Source organism: Miniopterus schreibersii (assembly GCF_964146895.1).
Source record: "Miniopterus schreibersii genome assembly, chromosome: 4".
NCBI classification, from domain to species: Eukaryota; Metazoa; Chordata; class Mammalia; order Chiroptera; family Miniopteridae; genus Miniopterus; species Miniopterus schreibersii.
The window spans coordinates 29,363,200-29,385,519 of NC_138105.1; the positions used below are offsets into that span (position 1 = coordinate 29,363,200).

General features: G+C 41.7%; 1 protein-coding gene and 1 pseudogene across 2 annotated transcripts in view; one reads left to right on the forward strand and one right to left on the reverse strand.

Moving 5' to 3' along the window:
- Positions 1 to 22,279, forward strand: part of FGF2 (fibroblast growth factor 2) — a 44,941-nt gene extending 22,662 nt beyond the window's left edge. The window contains exons 2-3 of the mRNA XM_081135343.1: positions 14,195 to 14,298; positions 21,992 to 22,279. Of these exons, the coding sequence (XP_080991469.1) occupies positions 14,195 to 14,298; positions 21,992 to 22,177 (290 nt within the window). The 3' untranslated portion in view covers positions 22,178 to 22,279. The remainder of the gene's footprint in view (positions 1 to 14,194; positions 14,299 to 21,991) is intronic.
- Positions 4,366 to 5,012, reverse strand: LOC308555587 (ADP-ribosylation factor 1 pseudogene; annotated as a pseudogene). The gene has a single exon. The product of its transcript is annotated as an ADP-ribosylation factor 1 pseudogene (transcript).
- Positions 22,280 to 22,320: the final 41 nt, after the last annotated feature.

Below are 22,320 nucleotides of genomic sequence, written 5' to 3' on the forward strand. Positions count from 1 at the left end.
AACTGCCATCACAAGGGTAGCTGAAGTTCCCCCTTTCGTAGCCACACTCATCCTCCCAATCCCACCTCTGGCAACCGCCAGTCTGGTCTTCATTTCTATAATTCCGTTGGCTGACTTATTTTTAGAAACATTTGTCCAGCAGCTGGCCTCTGGGAAGAAAAGACCATTTAACACTTGCACAGGGCTAATGACTGCTGTAGGTGGAAGCTGGTATTACAGATGCGTACGCTCCGAGTTGCTTTGTGGTGACAGTGCGGGGTCCCAAAGTCTAGGCTACTGAGTGTCAGTGTTGCAGCTCTTCTGGCCAGAAAATGCCCCTGCCAAACGCTGCTGGAATTTTCCTCCCTGAATGACAGGATCTCCATGAAGCTGGCCAAGAAGTGCCCTCCGTGGCGGAGCATTTCTGGCTTCTGCCAGACACTGGATAGTCCGATTCTGTCTGGAGCCCTGGCAGCTGCGGAAAGGGTGAGGGAAGGTGTTTCCTTTACCTGTCAGCCTGCTGTGACTCAGCTGCTGAGCGTTGGGACTGTGAGCTCTTTCCTTTTCTCTCTGTCTTTGAAGTTCTGTTTGCTGTGTTCAGCTCTGCTCTGACCTTGCATTGTCCCTGGAGTGTCTGGAGCGTCACAAGATGCCAAGTAGTCTTTCCCTCTTTCTTGCCATCAGTCTGATTTCATTATCTGATGCTACCATAGATGGAGAAGCCATTGCCATTCTTAAACAGCAGTTGTATTAGAAGGACCAGGAATCGTCTGCTGTCCCAAGTATTTGGCTGTCACGCCTGCTCTGATCTGCCCCTCAGCCAGCCCAAACACGTGAGTGAGTTTGAGTAGTTTAAGTACGAAATCCAGAAGAGACAGTATTGGAAGAAATTGATTTCTCTAGGTTTTTGTGGATTGGAATCGCTTGTAACAGCTCTGTCTTTGGCATAAATCAGCTGTACGTTTTCAATTTTTTAAAAAAATTGCACAAATTAAATGGTATGGCTTGGAAGTTTAATAATTATGGCAAGAAATTTGGCCTTTAAGACATATTATATTACACTTATTTATATTTAAACTATTTTAAACATTTTTGTCATCATCAAAAGTCTTGGTTCCCATAATAAAAACAGTTTCTACTTTAAGGATATGAAAACTGACACAGAGAAAGAGTTAATGGACTCATAAAGCCAGGTCCTGATTAAGAAGTAATGAAGGAATTTATGGATTTTTAAGGTCCTTCCCCTCCTTCCTTCCTTTCTTCTTCTTTTTCTTTCTTTCAGATTATGTCCACTTTTAACCTTCTTTGCAAACTGAGGAGTTGTGAGGATTTTAATGAAATATCTGTGTGTCTAATGTTCTTATCTATAAACTTTAGCTGGTTTTTATGTGAAGAGAATGGACTCTGGGTTTTGGGTTCTTGGATGAGACACAAAGGAAATAATAAAAATTGAAAGTTTAATGAGAAGGACTAGAAGATTGTTAGTCATATTTGTGCTTTGTTCACAAAAGGAAAAAAGAGAGAAATAAGTTTAGATTGCTGATCATTGATAGTCATCTGATTCACTCCAGTACTTCATGTGTATATGGAAATTTAAAGGTTTTCATTTTCAGCAAATGTGTTTCTTTTGTTACCTAGGCTCCTTTGTCAGCTCTCTGCGCATTCAAGTTTTCAGTACCTGGTCCAGCATTAAATTGGATGATTCCTGGTAGAAGAAAAGAAACCCATGAGTTATGCCTTAGAATTTAGTTATCAGTTACTTGGGAATTTCAGTTCCAAGCAGACTACTAACCCAACTCAATTATATTTGTACTTAAAAACATAATTCCATTGGAAAGCTAACACACTCTATCCCTCAGTTTTAAATGAAAAGGTGGTTCTGAATGAGTAAGAACTTAAAATGTGTGCAGTGTTCTGAGATGAGGACATTGGGAAACATGAGCGTTTTTCATCAGTAGACGGACAAAGTGAACTCTGAATGTGGGATTGCGCTACTGCTTTCCGATTACCTCCGGGTACTAAATTGAGAGTTTCTGTTTGCTTCGGCTTCAAATTACTTAAATGAGAAATTACATTAATGCTGGCCCAAGCAATAAACACCACACCGTTGTCACAGAGACGTTGCAGATGTTGCTTACGGTTGTATTTCTAGCTCCTAAAATAGTTCTTGACACAAGAGACAACCGATGCCGCTTTGTTGAATGAATAAATTATAAACACAGGATAATAGGTTGAGAAATTGCGTAAGGTCTACGTCTTCTTTGCAGTAAGTACCATTTAGTTTATTTCCCTGGAGAATGTAAAACTAAATTTATTTGCCATAGGTAAGGAATCCACCTTGCTTTGGGAACACATTCTATGCAGCATAAATGACGTATTTTTAAAAGATGCCCCAGCCAAGTTATGTAGGTCACACTTGCTCTCTTCTATATATTCTCACGTCCTTGATCAAGTACAAGATTCCCTAACAAAGAATGTAATTCCTTGACTCTCAAAACAAAGAAATGGAAAAGAAGCAGGTAGAGTAGAAGGCCCACATATCTGATGATTACTGTACACTAAAACTTGTACGTACGGGGAGAAATCTGGTGTCTTCGCATCTCCCTGTAGCCTTGTGCAGTGGCAGTTACTTTCCACTGTGCAGGTGAGGAGGTGAGCTCAGCTAGGAGGGGTGAAGCCCGCTTTGCATCCAGTTCTGCCTGCTTCCAAAATCCACACACTTGGCGCCATGGTATTTTTTTCCTGAGTCTTACAATCTAATTTCTGTGATTGATTTCAGTCCAGCTTCTTGAAAAAGTTGTTTGCATTCACTGTTCCCAAATTCCTACTGTGGTTAAATCCAGTGAATGCTTTTCAGTCATATGTTACCTGATCTCTTTCATACCATTGGACATTCAAGGGGTCTTTGAAGGTCCCACCTGAGATTGACATCACTTGGTTTTTACTTTGTTCTGGTTTTCTACCTTTGCCTGCTTTCTTGGGGTTTCATCATATTTATAGACTCTTTGGAAGTGGAGGGGAGTGACATTGTAACTATATCGACTCCTTCCATTTCTAAGCATGCATTGCTTCCCTTTTAAGTCTTTTACAAATGACTTCCAATAAAGTTTTATAACTTTCTCCATAAAAGTACCCTTTAGTTATTATCCCCAATGGTATCTTCTTAAAATGTAATTACATGTTCTAACAGTTTGTTGTGGGTTGCAGAAGTTCAGTTGATTTTAGTATACAGGGTGGGGCAAAAGTAGGTTCACAGAGCTTATATGAAGCAACCTTGCTAAATTATTTCTAGTAGTTCATTTGTACTTTATTTTGACTTTAAAAACTTTTTTTTAATAGTTGAGATTTTATTCTAGTAGCTATAATTACAGTGCTTGTTTGTTGAAATGAAAACTGAAAACAAGTATACAAAACAGTTGATTATTAATTGTGTATTGAAAGCAGTAAGAGGTTCCACAACACCAGATAAGCCAGTTCTGAGGTTTTCCCCAAGGTAAATTTTAACAGCTCTAGCTTCTTCAGTGTTTATCAAAATACAAAAGAAAAAAGTAGAGGTGGTTGTTTTGATGTCAAATCTGACCCTTGCAGGCTGAGGGAGTGAAAGCACATGTAGACGAGCGGGGGCTGACCAGCCACCTGTCTGTGCTCCTGCTGGTGAGACCCAGGCAACCTGGAGTGAGCGAGCGAGGGGGGACCATGCGAGGGGGGCTCCTGTTCTGACCAGAGTGGTCCCATCAGAGCACCTATGCTGACCCACAATGACCAAAGGGAAGGCTGGGGTCCCTCCAACGGGTCTGTGAGTGGTGGCTGCAGCCCCCAGTGCATCCCCTGGGCAGTGGTGTAAGCACAGGTACAAGCACAAACACTATGGGATGCGATGGCCCAGTGAGAGCCAATCGGGCCGTAAGTGACCATGCAGAATGTATTGTGGCTGGTTCGCCCGCTGCATGCTCCACAGGTGGACTGGACTCAAGCCATTACTGCAGAACCTACACTAGGCACATGTCTCCCTTCTCTGTGTTCAAGTGTCTCCTCTTACCTTGTAATTTTAACTATTATAAAAAATGCACTGAGTTTGGGTTAAAAACCAACCACCAAAATGGATCTCAACACAGATCTAAAGCCCAGAGGAGGAGCGTTGAGCTGATCTCACAGCAACTTCCTAGAGGCCCCAGGTGCCTAAAATCCCTTCTAAGTACTAAACAGTGGGTTGATTCTCTTTTTACAATTAAAAAAGCTGAGTAATATTGCATAGGAATACCAGAAACTGCCTCATTGGAAACATGAACTATTTTCATTAAATAAAAACCTGGTTGTAGACTGCGTCTGCACATGTACAGCGTGATGGAGCACACTGGGACCGACCACGGAGACAGCTTCTGGCACTCACACCACAGGGGCACATATGCCACATATGCCACATGAGAGGAAAGCAAGGGTGAAGGAGAGAGTGAGGGGGGAAGAGAAGCGTTCGGCTCGCGTCTGGTTCTGGAGCTGATTGGACAGCCAGTCCAGTCCCTCATAGAGCCTGCCCCCACTGGTGGCACAGGTGGCCTGATCGTACCAGTTCCTGTGGCGCAGAGTGCAGGCCCTGCTTGTCCGTGACCTCGGCTGTGTTCATGGTGTTGGGGAGGTCCTGCTTGTTTGCGAACACAAGCAGAACAGCATCCCTGAGCTCGTCTTCCACCAGCATCCTCATGAGCTCCTCTCGGGCCTCGTTCACATGTTCTCGGTCATTGCTGTCAACCACAAAGATGAGACCTTGTGTGTTCTGGAAGTAGTGGCGCCACAGAGGCCGGATCTTGTCCTGCGCGCATGTCCCACACGGTGAAGCTGATGTTCTTATACTCCATGGTGTCATACTCCATGGTCTCCACATTGAAACCTAAGGTGGGGATGGTGGTCATGACCTCACCCAGTTTCAGTTTGTACAGGATGGTGGTCTTCCCTGCAGCGTCCAGGCCCACAATGAGAATACCCATTTCTTTTTTGCCAAAAAGGCCCTTGAAGAGGTTCACAAAGATATTCCCCATGCTGTAGACCCGAGGGAGAACCACTGGTCAGAGATCTGACTTTTAAAAACTTTTTATTTAAGAATAATTTTAGATGTACAGAAGAATTGCAAAGATTTTGCAGCGTTCCCATCCCCTTCACCCAGCTTTCCCTAAGCTTGGCTTCTTAGATAATGGCACTTTCTTTTGGTACATGGTCAAAACTAAAATAAAACACCCGATACTGGTACATTACTGTTAACTACAGACTTTATTTGGATTTCACCACTTTTTCCACTAATGTCCTTTTTCTATTCCAGGATCCAGTCCAGAACATCATGTTGCATTTAGTCTGTTAATTTTTAATGTAGAAAACTGTACCGTCTGCAGAGAATAACAGTTTTGTCCATTAGTTTCCAAATTTGTGTGTTCACGTGCGCAGCTCTCAGTGTGTATGTTCATCCCTTCCCGCGCGGGCATGGGCTGACTGCTCTGTTCCAGGCTCTTACTCCTCTCTTAAATGTTGGTGCTCCCAGGAGTGTCTTTTGCCTTTGAATTTGCATCTTCTACACACTCTTCAGTCATGGTGTATCTCCCTGTTTGGGTTAGGTCAGCCTCTGCACCCAAGGCAGCCAGTGCTATGATCACCAAATCTTCCTTTCTAGCATAGATTTCTTTTTTGAGCTCCAGATTCATGTCTTCTGGAAATCTGTATAATTTCCACAGACTTTCTGTGTCTTACTGGAACACATCTCATTGTCTTCTCTTGCCAGCTTGTCCCTCCTCCTGGATTTCCTGTCTCAGTAATGTCCCAGTTTTAAGACAGAGAGACCTGGACTCATTCTGCACCCCTCCCTCCCTCCCTCCCTCCCTCCCTCCCTCCCTCCCTCCCTCCCTCCCTCCCTCCCTCCCTCCCTCCCTCCCTTTGTTCCCTTCTCTGCATCCCAGCTGTCCCTGCATGCTCTCTTCGTCCCATCCCTTCTCACACATCAAACTTCCACCCTCACACTGCTCTCCACACCTGAGTACCTGCCACTCCTGGGATGTGAAGCTTCCTCGCCTCTTCTCCTTTGGAAATTATACACACAAGGGTCCTTTGTTGGTGGTAGGTTTATTCTCTTTTCCTGACAAACTCCTTCGAATTCCTTTGGTCTCCATCAATTGTCACTGCTCCTGGGAAGCCTCCCAGACTGGGTTAAGTGTACCTTCCAAGAGCTTGCAATAGCTTGTATATACTTCTCTCGTGGTACTTACGTATTGAGCCTGTCTAGTTATTTGTCGGTGTACCATCCCTCGTCTCCTCGACAATACTGGATGCTCTTCAAGGTCAAAGAGATGCTGTATTTTCCTCTGTGCTTCCTATTGCTAAGCACAGTACCTGGCACATAGCTGTTACCAGTACATGTTTATTGAATGAATGAATAAAGGTATTCACCATACTTGGAAACCCTGACTTGACTGTTTCCAAGGTCCTATTTTTTACCAGGGACAAACCTCTCTAGATGTCAGTTTCCTTATTTATGAGTGAGGAGGGTGCAGTGGATGCTGTCTGAAGTCCTTTTTAGCGCCTACAAACTGGTATTCATTTTAAGATTTATCATCCTTGAGCATATTCAAAAGAAAACGACGAAAATTATGAAGAAAATTCCAAAAAAGGAGTTCTGTTTTGAGCCATGGCGGTAACATTGAAATAACAATGTGGCTTTTTGGTTATACCATGTCGCATGCCAGGGATCTGAGCACTTGAACATTTGAGTGGTTTCCTTATGGTGACTGGAGTTTCTCTTCCTTTGCTTACATACCTAAATCACTGTGGCGAGACTGTAAATTCTAGTTTGCTGGGGATTTTCAAGTAAAAGTTAGACACCTGTTTCTCAGGGATGTTACAGATGGATTTTAAGATGTAATTGTGTAATGTTGGGATTAATTGACCATTAAGATCTTGCCTATTGGTGAGATTGGTCAATTTTGTGGTTTTATAGCTTTTGTTTTTATGTTGCAACAGAAAAAAGAAGTTGAAGTGTAAACTTGGATAATACACTATTTTTTTTATTTTCATCTGTTACTGGATTTACTATCAACATTAGAAAGCTACCAGAAGTCTTTGCTTATGAAAATTGTTGACTTTTGTGTGTCCATAAACTAAATACAGTGGGTGGTCTCCAGTTCGTTGAAATCACGGGGGTGAAATCTTGTCTGAGGTCCAATTTAGAAAGATCTTTTAGTGTGGCCCTTTTAAAAAATTTAAAAAAAACTTTAAAAACATAAAATACACCACAGATGCAGAAACCCCTTAAAACAGATTTGTACTTTAATGAATTATTAAAGGTGAACATTCTTGTAACCATAACTCAGGTCAGAAAACAGAACCTTTGCCTGACACCCCAAAGCCTCTCTCTGTCCCTGTCCCAATACCAGTCCCTCCCTCCCCAATAAAAGTGTACAGATTTTTATTTTAATCACTCCTTTGAATGTCTTAAGTTTCATGACATTGCTAGGTATCCTTAAATACTTTAGTTTTGCTGTTTAAAATGTGTGAGTTTTAAGCCTTTTGTAGACTCAGGTCCTCCTTCCGTCCTTCTGCCTTGTGATTGATTGGCGAGGAAATTGGAAACCTGGACCTGTAGAGTTGCTCAGGCCGGATTTTGCTGATGGCTCTGGCTGCCCAGGACCTGCCTGTGTATAACATGTGTGGCTATTTCATGCCGCAGTCCTGCAGTGATATTCTACCTGGAATACCATTTCCCCGTGTCTCCTTACCCTGGACCTTGTCCATGAGATTATCTGCTACTTGACCTTCAGAATTTAGTCAGACTTCATCCTTCCTGGAGAGTTTCCACCTGGTCATCGATGTGTCCTTTTCTGTAGTCTCATAGTGAAACCGGACACAGTGGGTCTGGGCTTCCTGTTGCTACTTCAGCCAATTAAGCAGACAAGGTTGAGTCATGATATGAGCGTTTATTCCAATAATGCTGGCAACATGGGAGAGTAGCAGGATTTGTCCACATGAAATCTGCTGTCACCGCCTCCCCCCCAATAAACTAGTTCCTTATATTGGGTAGAAGATTACATGGGGAAGTGGGCAGAAAGGAGTAAGAATGGGAATAATGGTTTACAGGTTCAGGAATTGTGGGCTGCGGGGTAGAGGTGGGGTGGTGTTGCAAAACAATGGGGTGCCTCCAGGACTCCTTTGTTTCGGGAACAAGGTCGTTAATCTTTCCATGCTGATAGGCAGTTAAGGAGAATAGATCACATTCCGAGTGTCCCCGGGTGCAGAACTCCCAGGCCGGTTAGGAAGTGCTTTTTCTAATTAGAACAATCACAGTTAACAGAACATGACCAGTATTTCTTATAACTACAGCTTACAATCATGGTCAACAGGGCATGATTAATATTTCTGCCCCCAACAGTAGCACCTGGATAAAACTCTAGCATGACACTGAAGGCATTGCTGCAATTGTTTCTTTACCCTTGCCAACATAAGAAACATTCAAACCTGTAAAGAATTTTTGTGAGTTTATTTGAGCCAAACTGTTGACAATTGCCAGGAAGCAAAATCTGAACACAATGAGATAGTGCTCCAAAGGATGGTGTCTTCGCACCTTATTTTATACATTGCAATAAAAAAAGAAGACATAAGTGGGTTACAGGAAATTCATTAGTGATAGATTAGGGAGGTGGGAGAAAACAAAGTGGGAAACCTGGGATTGGATAAAAAGTAAAATGATACATCTTTTACATAGCTAATAGTCAACAATTAACATGGTAAAAATAACAATGAGAGGATTTGTAGTCTCTATTCTGATGCATTGGTTGTACCCTGAGGGGTCTGGAAAAAGGGAAGTTACCCTGACATTCCAAAGGTGTGTTATCCTAGATGCACAAGACAATAGGCTCTGTTAAGGTAAAGATTGACTTTTGTCAGGGAAGATTCTAGCCTAGGACATGACTACCCACCATAAACTGCTTTTAGTTAAAAAGTTTAAATTTCAGACCGTTTGTGGTTACTTTAGGTCTCTGAGTTGGTAAGGCTGCCATGAGCTTGTCAGGGTAGCTTGTGACCCATTTTTGTCCATGCCCATTGCCCCATCCCAGCTGCTTTCATCCACCTGAGCTTCACTAGAGACTCCTGTGTGCCCGGCATGTGCAAACCAGATACAGAGGTGGACAGCTCAGCTCCTTGCCCTCAAGAAGCTCACGGGCAGGGAGGGCCAGACAAGGAAGGTATAAAACATCTGAGCGGAGGAAGCAGGCCACAGGAGAGTGTGGAGGAGGGGTTCCCATCCTAAACTGAGGGGTGGGAGCAGGAGGGACCTGTTGTAGGCAGCGGGAACAGCACCAGGTGTCTGACTGGTGGGGTCAGACCAGACCTGGGTTCTGCAACCTGGGTACTCGAGTGCTGGCTAAGGAGAGAATTCAGAGCCAAGACTCAAACTCGATAGAGATTTACTGGGCAAGCAAAGAGAAAGTACACTTGAAGAGGAAGGGTTAATTGCTTTCTTCTTCAAACTGACCTATCAGGGTCTGTCCTGTCATCCCTGTATGGAAGTTAGAAGGGGCTCCCCTCTCCATTCTCCTCTAAGGGCGGGGTGGGGGGTGGGGGGTGTTCTACCACTTGGCTTAACCACCTGACCAGAGGTTCTCTGGTGGAGAAGGTGTGTTAGGGGCGAGGTTCTGATTAACTTAACAATACCTTATTTCCAATACTTGCTCTACCAGTTTTTTCCATTGCTAGGTGTCTGGGAGGTTCTGCCCTGGTGACCTTCTGTAACTGGCCCCTTGTCCTTGCTCTGCTCACATCTGGCTAACTGCCTGCCACAGGACCGACCACAGAAGGCTTTCCAGAGAAGGTGGTAACCTTGGCGCCTAGGTCAGCTTGAGCCTCAGGGTGGGTCTCATTATACTGCCTATTTTATAGGCATTTATTAAGCACTTTTTAGATGGCAGGGTTCATGTTATTAACATGGAGGAAATCTTTTATTTTCTTTTTGGAGAGCTATCTATGGCAGATGCTTTTTAAGTGTATAACATAAAACCTGGTTCAAAATATTAAAGGAAGGGCTAGTTTTTACACAAGGTGAAAAGGAAGGCTGCAACATTTAAGAATGAAAATATAAATGATGACTTATACTGTTTCCAGAAGCTTGGCTGAGAACCAGCTTCCGTGGTTGGCAGAGGAGGGAGTGCGTCCTAAAGGTTCAGAAAAGTTGGGGATTATGTCATCCTCCATTTTTCAGAACATAGTCTTGCTAGCTCGTCTGTTCATTATATTGTTTCATTTCCTGAAACGTGGAAAATTTTACAGTGTACTCTTTATGTGGAAATGGAATATATTTTCTTTCATTCCCTATCTTGAGGTACTTAATATTTAAAATTACTCCTTTAAGAAGACCCTCTTCCCCCTATCCCCCCCCCCCCCCCGGTCAAAAATAAATCCCATGTATCTTTGGTTTATGCCTTTGCTGTGTTGTCAGATCCAAAGGCTTTGCTTAGTGAGAGTCTTCCAAATCTCAAGTAGGGTTATTTTATTGTATCTTTCCTCCCCATGAAGCCGTCCAACACGGAACAGCGACAACTGAGGGCTGACTTGAATGTAACTGGATTTAGTTTCACTGGACTGCACTGTGCAGTGCCCTTCAGTACCCGCTGAGATTTCACGCTGTGCTGACCCACGAAGTCTCTTAAGGACTCTCTGAAACATTCACGTAGTTTGTGTTCCTGTTATGGATGGAATGTTTGTCACCCCCAAATTCACATGTTGAAATTCTAGCCCCCAATGTGATGGTGTTAGAAGGTGGGGCCTTTGGGAGGTGATGAGGTCGTGAGGGAGGAGCCTTCATGAGCAGGATCAGTGTCCTTAGGAAAGAGACCCACCGAGCCCCCTGGCCCCTTCCACTGTGTGAGGACAGAGAGAAGATGGCTGTTTGTGAACCAGGACAAGCGCACTCACCCGACCCTGAACCCTGAATCTAACAGCTCCTTGATCTTGGGATTCCTCAGCCGCTTGAACTGTCAAAAATAAGTGTTTATTGCTAAGTCACCCAGTTTATGGTATTTTTTTTTATAGCAGCTGTAATGGTCTAAGTAACCCCTCAATACATTGCTTCCTAAATTTAACACTAATTGCCCAATGATCTGCCTTTGATTACTTTCCGTTCTCTTATAAACCCCAAAACTTTTTATTAGAGAAAGTTCCAAATATATATTCAAAAATAGAAAGACCAGCACAAGGAATCCCCCTCCCCCCATGTGCCCGTCACCCAGCTTCAGAAGTTATCACAGTGCCCATCTTGTTTCATCTATACCTCCCTAGATCTTTCTCCCCTTCCTGGCCATTGGATTGTTTTGAGGTATATCCTAGACATCATATTTCACCAAATCATTTAAAAATGATTATACAAATCATGATATAAGTGATATGTATGTAGTAGTACATATTAGATATATAAATGATTAATATGTATCTCTAAAAGACAAGGACTTAAAAAAAATCAGTTTCATTCTCATGCTTAAAAATTTTTTAAATTCTTTTTTTATTTTATTTTAATTTTATTATTGTTTAAAATATTACAGATGTCCTTTTTTCTCCCCAATGACCCATTCCACCCCGTTCCTTCCCCCTCCCCAGGCCCTCTCCCCACCATTGTCCATGTCCTTGGGTTGTGCATATATGCACATAAATTCTTTGGTTACTCGCTCCCCCTCCACCCACCCGCCCTCCTCCATCCCTCTGACATTCATCAGTCTCATCCATACTTCCATGTCATTGAATCTATTCTGTTCATCAGTTTATTAGGTTCGTTAGATTCCACGTATAAGCGAGATCATGTGATATTTGTCTTTCGCTGCCTGGCTTATTTCACTTAGCATAATATTCTCCAGGTCCATCCATACTGTCCCAAAGGGAAAAATTCTCTTAGAAGCACAAAATAGCCAGTTAGTATTTAAAATGCCCCCTGTGGTCTTACAACATATTTTTACAGTTGGTTTGCATTAATCAGGATCCAAATGAGGTTTACACATTGCTTTTGATTGATGTCTCTCTTACATCTCCTTTAATTGAGAAATTTCCTCTCCCTCTTGGAACTCAGGGATGCTATTTTTTTCATTGTCATGTTTAATATGGCACCCACTTGGTTTTTTATTTTAGATTGTTTTAAAATAATTGTCATGTTCTTATTATAAAAGAAGCATATGCTCAACCAAGAAAAACTTTTTAGTATCAAAAAGTATATGAAAGGAAAATATTATTTTTGTTTCATCACTTCCCAATGACTATCAACACTTTGGGATTAGTTCCTATTAATTTATCCAAGTGTATAATTTTACATAATATATTCAAGTGTATAATTTTACATAGTAAGTAGTCCCTCTGCTGTTACTTTGGGCTTAATTTGCTCTTCATTTTCTAGTTCTTAAGGTAGATGCCTAGGTTTTCATAATTTTTTGCTTTTCTAGTATCAACTTTAACGCTATAACTTTCCCTTTAAGCATGTTGAGTTTTCATTATCAGATAATTAGAAATATTTTCTCATTTCCCTTGTGATTTCTTTTAATCTGTGTTTTGTTTAGAAGTGTATTGCTTAATCTCCAAATATTTGGGGGATTTTCTAGTTATCTTGTTACTCCTTTATAATATAATACTCTGTGTGATTCCAGTCCTTTTAAATGTATCAAGACTTGTTTTATGTCCAGAAATAATTTATTCTTGGGAGTATTCTTTGTGTACGTTCTACAGACTTTGGGCGTAGTGATCTTGTCAGTTTGGACATATCCACACGCATAAGAATGAAACTGGACCCTCATATCACATATAAAAATTAACTCAAAATGGATCAAAACCTAAATGGATGAGGTAAAACTAAAAGTGGATTAGAAAGCACAGGTGTAAATCTTTTTGACCTTGATTTAGGCAATGCTTTCTTAGATATGACACCAAAATCACAAACAATGAAAGAACAAACTTGGTAAATTGCATTTCATGAAAATTAAGAATGTTTATGCTTCAAAGGACAACATCAAGAAAGTAAAAGTACAACCCACAGGATGGGAAAAATATTTGCAAATCATATATCTGATTAGAAATTTGTATCTGGAATAAAGAACTCTTTAAACTCAATGATAAAAAGACAAATAACTTAATAAAAAGTCAGTTAGATTATTAAGTCTTCTTGATGTATCTGACTCTGTTATCATGAAATAACCCTGTTATCTTTAGTTAAACTACTTGCCTTGATGTCTACGTCATTTGATATTAAGATAGCCATACCAGCATTCTTACACTTAGGGTGTGCATTTTATATTTTCCCCCACATTTTTACATTCAATTTGCCTGGATCTTTGTGTCTAAAGTGCTTTTCTTAAAAACAACATAGTTGTTTCGTAAATTTATTTGGCCCCAGAACCTGTTTTTTTTATGTAGCCTCTGTTAGCCAAGTACATTTTAGCGAATGCTGTTCTAGACAGAATAGAATGCAAATTGGAAATTTGCAGGAAGAGCAAAACAGGAAAATTTAACTTCATTTTTATTTGAATTAGATGATTTGTCTATGTGGCATTATCATTATACTAAAGTAATATCTATTTGTTGTTTTCCTACAATCTGCTTAAAATCGATAATGCAGTAAAACAGACCAGCCTCTTCAGTTTTACATCCTGAAAATCTTTCTCCACACTGTATGAGCAAATTAAGCATAGGCATTTTGTTTTTTGACTAGATATTTGCAGAAGGAAAAAAGCTATATATCACATTCCCTTTGTAAAGAAAAAGAAATGCTTTGGTGTAGAAGGGGAAGGTACAAGGTAAGACGTGCTGAAACTCAAGGAAATATAAACCAAAAGATAATAGTGAGCAATCTGATTATATTTTATTTATGAAGAATTGATTAAAAAGAACTTTGAGAGTTTAAACTTAGGCTGTGGCATGGAAAGTCTCACAAGTGGTTGACATTTTTATGTCTTCTTCAAATAATGCCTTTTTTTAAAAAAAGCAGTTATCCACCAAGTGGAGGCTAATTGCACATAAAGGGGAGACAGTTGACCTGGAGTGAGAAGGGGGCTGGAGGCGCTCCCTCCAGTGGACGGAGCCTCACCCTCGGGAATTTCACTGGTCGCGGCCCCTTCCCCCCTTCCCGAGCGGACTGCCTGTCTTTATATTGCGTGAGCGTGCAGCTGGCTCCTTTTCCTGTGATGCTGCAAAGGTCACTTCTCTCCATTGCTTCTAGTCAAACTACAACTCCAAGCAGAAGAGAGAGGGGTGGTGTCCATCAAAGGAGTGTGTGCCAACCGCTACCTCGCCATGAAGGAGGACGGCCGCTTACTGGCTTCTGTGAGTAACGCTTCTGTGTTTGTAGTGTGTGTCTTCGTTTGCTTTTACGCTGTCAATGTACCAGTGTTTGGTACTCATTAAATCTTTATTAAGGGTTTTACAAGCATTATACTACTTAATATCCATTTACCCTATAAAATATGGAGCGTCATGCTCTTTATTTCACAGATACAGAAACTGAAGTTCTGAGGGAGTAATAAAGGAACGAAGAAAACTCAGCTCACCCGAGGCAGAGCCTGGGCGGGCCTCCAGGCATCCTTTACTCCGGAGTGGGAGCTCTGGCTCACTGCTTTCACTGCCTTCTCTGCAGAGCTGTTGAACTACAGTTTTGTTTGTTTTTAAATCCTTATATTGTGCAGTTGTTTGAAGATCAGTGGGATGGACATACAGACTTTTGAGTATCAGTGTTAGGGTTCTTCTTTCAAATTTGACATTCAAACCCTTGCAGTGGGAGCGCTGTTTGAGAATGTGGGCTCTTGTCTTAGGTATCAAGGCTGGCTCTGCCGCTGATTAGCTGTGGGCTCTTGGACAAACGATTCTGAGTTAGTTCCCTTACCTGTAAAGCAGAGACACTAATAATCCTTCCTATCTCATAGTTTATGTGAAGACTAAATTAGATCATTTATATCAAGTGCCAGCATCAAGGTCTAATACATAATAGGTTCTAAATTGTTACTTCCTAGGCGATGGCCAAGACTGGTGGAGATAGGCAGGGTAAAGCAGTCGATGAGGAAACCTGCCAGTAGCAGGGTAGAGAGGCTGAGTCAAGGGGTAGCGCCTGAGATGGACAATATTTAGGAGTATAGCAGGGGAAAAAGTAAAATATGGCCCCTGGGTTTCTGGTTTGGATGAGAAGGTAGATGAAAAAGGGGAAAGAACAAGTTTTAGGGAAAGGTGTAGACCTATCTCGGTTGAGTTGCCAAAGAGAAACTCAGGTGAGGATGTTCACTACATAGCTGGAAGGATGGGTCTGAAGCTGAGAGGTTGACATATGGCTTTGGAGTCATCAGCATCAAGGTGGTAGTTAAATCGGGAATGGATGATGTTTATAAATGAAGAATAGCTCTAAAAGATGGACTGCTTGGGGCTTTCACTTCCACTGTTCTTGTTTTTTTTCCTACCGGTCAGTTGTCAACTCAAGGGGTGATGTAATACTTCGGGATTCTACCAAAGTAGATTTTGAATATTTCCAGGACGGTGAATCAATGGGTAATTTTGGATGCCTTTGATCTTGGAGGGAGAGGAAGAAGGGTTTACCCCTACTCTTCTCACCTCCAGATGTGACAAGTCACACATGGTGTGAATCACTGTGGCTTCTACAATAGTGTTGGTTTGACTACTGTCAGACAGTGAAGGTGGTGGAGGAAGGGAGGAGGTGTACACACCGGCCATCATAACTGGCTATGGATAACCCTTGTCAAATGCTTTTAAAGCTCTAGCCTTTTCTATGTCTTAATCTGGCTCAGTGAGTGATTTGAGAGTGTTACCCTGTGGTTGTCCACTCATTGAGATTAAGATCCAGTAACCTGGTAATGATGGTACCCTGTAAGGTAGCCATTGGAGGGCTCATTTATCTCAAGAACACAGTCTGGAGTAGGTATGTTTGTAATGATAAAAAGCTCCACAGTTGTCAAAAGTGATGAAAACAGAAGCTACTCTGCTTTGAAGTGCGTCTCTGAAACTGCCGGGCTCCTTAAAAGAGGAGATACATTTAAGACAATGGACCTGAAAACTGAGCTGTCTTCTCATTCTTACAGAATTCTCTTCAAGTTAGAATTCAGGGAATTCTGATATCTTTTCTTGGTAAATAGGCATTAAACTTTCCAAACTGTTGATTCTGTACCATGAGAAGCATAAAGTGCTCTAAAATAAATTTTCTCTTTTCCTCCTTAGCTAAGCATGACTTTCCACAAGATTAAGGTCATGGCATTTTACTTAGTCTGAAATGTGTTTCTGTCTCCTTGGATGTGTGTTAATTCTTCCCTACAGCAGATTTCCTCCAAGTCGATACAGTAAGAGTGAACTTAGCAATGCTTAGAGGTTTATCATACACTCCTTTGTAGAGAAAAGCTACAGCTGTTCCACATAAATGGGAAATTTGGAATTTATCAGTTTCTTCTGAGGAATGGCATCATGGTTCCAGCTTCCATCATAAGATCTATACCTGGCCAGTTCATGGTTAATTGCTAATCTAACCACTCCATTTGGGTGGCCTGCTGCCCTGTCTGTTCAGCGGCAATCCTATCTCCTTCACATCAGTCTGGGTGTTAATCTTTAGATGAGAAAGTCGTCATATACCCCAAAATAAGGAGGTGCTGTTGGTGGTTCAGTAAGTGGCAGATTTCTCTCTGAGTGAGACCCAGAGGCATTGAGCTGTCAACACTGGCTACAGTTGGTATAAGTCCAGTGTTGTGACCAGTAGTGATCATCTGGGGATGTAGAGGCTCCTTTAACCTGGAGAAACTGCAATTATGAACTTGCACTTGCCAAAGGCATGGTTCTTCCTACTCTTCAACTACCTGGCTCCATTCTGGATGGACTGCTGTGTTGGGGCTCATCCCTGTGTGGGATTCCTGCAGTGATTTGTAGAACATGCCAGTTTCCCCTCAGAAAGAGAGCACTCTGGCTACATAAAACATTTTGATTTCTAAGCCATGTGAGATAGGTTACCTCCAGTTGAGAGGGCCTGAAAAAAGACTAAGTTGTGTATCATTTTTCCCCCCAACACCTTCATGTATTAATGGTATAAATGCATCAGGCTAAGGATTTCTCACTATTTGAAAACATTTCTTAAGGGTCTGTCCCCCTTCGAAGCTAGAAAATACAAAAGTTCAAAGAGTAACTATATTTAGCTGCCAGAGCCTATATTTGGATGCAGACGTGGAGTTCTTTAATCCACAACAGACTCCTTATTCCATTCCACAGCAGGATAAATTCTGTTGCTATGAGCAACAGAAGTCCAGAACAAATATTAGGATTTATGATTTTTTAAGTATTCACAAAATTGGGGATTTTTGAAAAAATTGCATATAGTGAGGTAATTGTAGTTTTGAGTTTAAGTCACCAAACAACCTCAATGTTAGCTTTGAAATGGAAAAATGCCTGGTCTTTATCTGCTAGAAAGTTCCACATTGTTTTCTATAAAATGCTGTAGACTGTGGTAACGGAACAAAACATTTCAATAAGTATTCAAGTATGTGTAACCTGTGTTGATCCATGATAGTGAAATATGAAAAATTATTTATATTCTTTGAGGATATACATTTAATTACTGTAAAAGTAACATACTTTTTTACCTATAGAATAACTTTCTTACTTGAGGGGCCTTTACTATGAAGCCCACATGTAAAGTAAAGTAGGGAAACTGGACTTCTGAGGGCTCACTTATCCAGATTGATGATATATACTCATCAAATTTGTCGGAAAAATGCAACAATTAAAGAGGAATGTATATCATTTTAAAGAGAGAAAATGCCATTAAGTGCAAAGGCTACTGCCTAATAAGAATTATTGCTTTAGAAACCAATTTTATAAAATGTTACACAACATATATATATATATATATATATATATTTTTTTTTTTTTACAAGATTAAGGTCAAATTTCTATTTAACTTTTCACAATTTGTGTGTTTGAGTTTGTTCTGAAATAGTCAGCATTGATACTTACATTGTGTCTGTTTTTAATTCTCAGAAGTGGTGTAAGCAAAAGCATTTTTGGATTCGTGCCGAGCAAACTCCCTCATAAGCCAGATCTGCAAAATCAGAGTGCTGTAAAAGAATAAGCATCCCAAAAAACAGCGCGGGGAAACGACCCTAAGGTCCAGATCTAATATTTAGCAGCAGGCGGGGACCTAGTGGCACAGGGCAGGGAGAACTGTGGCCTTACCCCCCTCCCCCCATTTCTATCCTGTCTTTGGAGGGAAGTCATTGTACACAGTCCGCATTGAGGAATGTGGGGTTATGCTCCATCTCCTTGGGGTAGGTATATACATAAGTTATTTGGAATTCTCTTATGTGAGACGCAGACAGCTTCTCATCCCTATGGCCACCACTGTGGCCCGAGTCCCCACTCAGTCTGCCTGTGATACTGAATCTGCCTCTGACTGGTGCCCCTGCATCTGCCTTTGCCCAGTGCGGTCTTGGCAGCCAGAGTAACCCTGGGAAAATGTCAGGTCATGCCACTTCGCTGCTCAAAAGCCTGCAGTGGTTTCCCATTTTCCAAGACTATTTACAATAGCTTTTCAATATCCTATCTTGTTTCCTCTCTGACCTCATGTCCGACTTCCCTCCCTTCAAACCCTTGGCGGCATGCACCCCGGTCTCCTTGCTGCACCTCACACACTGCAGGCCTGATTGGCCTGATCCTGCCTAGGGCGTTGGCATCCGCTGTCCCCTTTCTGCCTGGAATGCTCTGCTCTCAAGTCTGGATGGTTAACTCCTTCACCTCCCAGTATTTGCGCAAATGTCTCAATGGAGCCTCCTGTGACAGCTATTTAGTATTACAACCCCCTGCTCCCACTCCCATCCCCTTATCCTGCTCGCTTTTTCTCTTTCCACAGGATTTATTCTATTTTGGAATACAAGTCACTCAGTTACGCCCATTGCTCATTGGGCATCTCCACCTGCTAGAACTGGAGTGGCACAAAGGCACGATCTTCGTTCAGCTTTGCTCACTGACTAATCGCAGTGCCCGGAAGACAAAAACAAACATTAATGAATAAATGTACTATTTGAACCGTGTGCTTTCTATATCTTAACATTATTTTTAAATTAAAATAAACCAAAATAAAGGAAATTTTATTTGATGAAAAGGTCTGAGATAGGTACATGGGCAAAGGATGTCCAAAATCTGAAATAAGTTAGTAAGAGCATCGAGTTTTAGATTCCTCATTTGTTAATGAGTTTATGAGAATGATGTCACAGAATTGTTGTGATATTTATGTAAAATGATGTACAGGGAAGCAGTCAGTAACTGTGAATGAAGGGATTTCCCAGCTCACAACCTACATAAAATCGGGCCTTGAAGCAAGGTACATGTCATAGCCCTTAGAAGCTACTTATCCACTTCCTCTGTGATGTCATTCCTCCAGAGACCCCCCTTTTCTCTTAGGTTTGACATGGTAAGCAGTTGAACATTGGGAATAGGAAAAAAGCTCTATAAACATGTTTGTAAAGGTTAACAGAACTTGTATTGCATCAACTTTTAACAGAAACATTGAGGTCACAGTCACCAAAGATGATTTGTAACTGAGAATGGAGAGAATTGAAATTGTACTTACATGGTGCTGTGAAACGCCTGTTTTTCTTGAGAGGCGAATTTTGCCCTATCACCCATTTGAAAAAACACTGCAGTTTGTTTTCAAGTGCATAGAAGTTGTTTAGTAAACTTACGTGTCTGGACATTTGGCACAGAAGCAAGCTTTCCTTCCTTCTGCACTGTTTTTGTAAAGGTACAAGTAACCTCTGTAAAAACAGTTTGTGGGTTCCATGATGTAGTGTCCACTTAATCCCTGGTACTGTTTCTTTTCTCTGAAATAGTAGGAACTGGCAGAGAAGGCAAATATTATTGGCATGGTACGCATCCCTGTAGGCCAAGCATTGTAGGGAGTGCCAACAGCAAGGTGGGGCGCCCTGGAAGTTGACAGAACACCAGAAATGAACCTATCAGTGTCCTGATGACGGGAGGATGTGGGTCAGGTCTGCCTCTGGGGAGCTAGCCTGTGTCGCTCAATAACAACCTTCGGTGTTATCTTTATGACTGCTATGACTTTTCCTTTCACTCTATTTCCTCTCACGTCCACTCCTGGTCTCAAACCTGGAATAGGGAAAGAGGAAGGTTTTTATCGGTGGTGCTGAAAACTGACAACGGAACACAGGTTAACTTTTGTCAACACAAGAAGCGTAATACATTTCACAGGAGACAGAGTGAAAGTATGGACTCTAGATGCCCCATTACTCCAGGATGTGCCCACTGTTACCACATCCGGGTCTTTCTGAGCAACACAGAGCTGCAAGGCTACCTGGGTTTTATTTGCATCAGAAGGACATTGCTTCATTAATTTGTTGCGAAAAAACTGGGCAAATTAGATGAGTTTGTGTTTCAGTTTTAAAAAGTTCATAACAGTGATCAAAACTTAAAGCCAAGTAAACATCCAGTAAAATTCTCACTACCAGAAGCTGACGACAGGGCCTGCTACCCCACCCTCACTTTAGCCTCCTGAGATGTATGGTCTCTCTTAGAGCCTTACTTTTCATTTCGGTTATTACACCAGTTCTTTTCATTGTTTTCCTTATTGATTTATGTTTTTTTCTGACAGTTTGTGCCATTGCTTAGTTTATCTTGGAACTAGAGAATGTGGGAAAAGATTCAAGTCTTTTGAATGTGGGTTTTCCCAGTCCTGAAGTTTCTTAGATTTGGGTGTATAGACATAAGCAGCAATCTGGTGCACTCATTAATGCAAAGCCATGGGCTTGTGTGCATGTGGTATTTATATGTGGAGGTAGAAATATGTGTAAAATTATATGGCTTTCTATATGAGTTTATTCATCTACCTATACTTGTAATATAAAAAATAAATGATTTTTCCTTTCTTCCCTTAAAGTTCATAAATCATTTGTTGATTCCTTCCCGACCCAGAGGTCAATATATATCATCATTGCTACCATGTGAAGTTGATTTTAAAAATATATATATATCTTTATTGATTTCAGGGAGAGGAAAGGAGAGGGAGGGAGGGAGATAGAAACATCAGTGATGAGAGAGTCATTGATCGGCTGCCTCCTGCACGCCTCCGACTGGGGATCGAGCCTGCAACCCAGGCATGTGCCCTGACCGGGAATCAAACCCTGATTGCCTGGATCCTAGGTCGATGCTCAACTGCTGAGCCATGCCCTGGCTGGGCTGCAGTTGATTTTTTAAAAATAGTTCATTGATTTTTAGAGAGAGAGGAAGGGAGATGGAGAGAGAAAAATGGATGTGAGAGCACAACATCAATCGGCTGCCTCCTGCACACAACCCCGGCATGTGCCCTGACCCGGAATCTAACCAGCAACCTTTTGGTGCCCAGGATAATGCTTAACTGAGTCACCAGCCAGGGCATGAAGTTGATTTTTGAACATCATGTGGCAGCCTAGTAGACTTGATTACTTGGAATAGTATTTCCATATCTAACAATTGTTTAGCTAGCTATTCTCTCCCCTCTATAAACAGTTGGGATAAATGTTTCATGGGAACCCTGGTAAGTCAACATGACCAGATTGGTACCCTGCCTCTGGATTGGGATGAGTATGGCTGGAAGCATAGCTTTGGGTTGTCCTGGGTGTAGTGTGGTTCTTGGTACTGGGTGTACCCCTTTGTGGGCAGCCCTGAAAGCTCTGTGCGTGGGGTACTTCAAGTCTGAACTAGTGTGGTTCCTACACCATCTGTGTGCCCTTGCTACCTAACACCTACCCGTCCTGTGGGTGGCTACAGAAAGGGTCCTTGGCTGCCTCCGAAGGGAAGGAAGCTGTCCTGCATCCTTCCGTGGAGATGGACTGTGTCAGTCTGGCCTGCTGTCTTGCTAGTCCTGACGAACCCAGTAGCACTGCTGCTGGTTGAGCAGAATTGGCAGGGACTGTCATAAATATTTAATATGAAAAGTATAATAATAATAGCAGCAATAACAACTACTGACTCTTCCTTTTTCTTTCAGAAATGTGTTACGGATGAGTGTTTCTTTTTTGAACGGTTGGAATCCAATAACTACAATACTTACCGGTCAAGGAAATACTCCAGTTGGTATGTGGCATTGAAGCGGACTGGGCAGTATAAACTTGGACCCAAAACAGGACCTGGCCAGAAAGCCATACTTTTCCTTCCAATGTCTGCTAAGAGCTGATCTTAATGGCACCATCTGATCTCGTTTCACATGAACGAAGAGGTCTATTTTAGAAATTTGTTAATGAGAGAAAAAGAAAATGTGTGCACGATTTGCTCAGTTTGTATAACTGGTTAGATAAGCTTTTATCTAACAGTAAAATA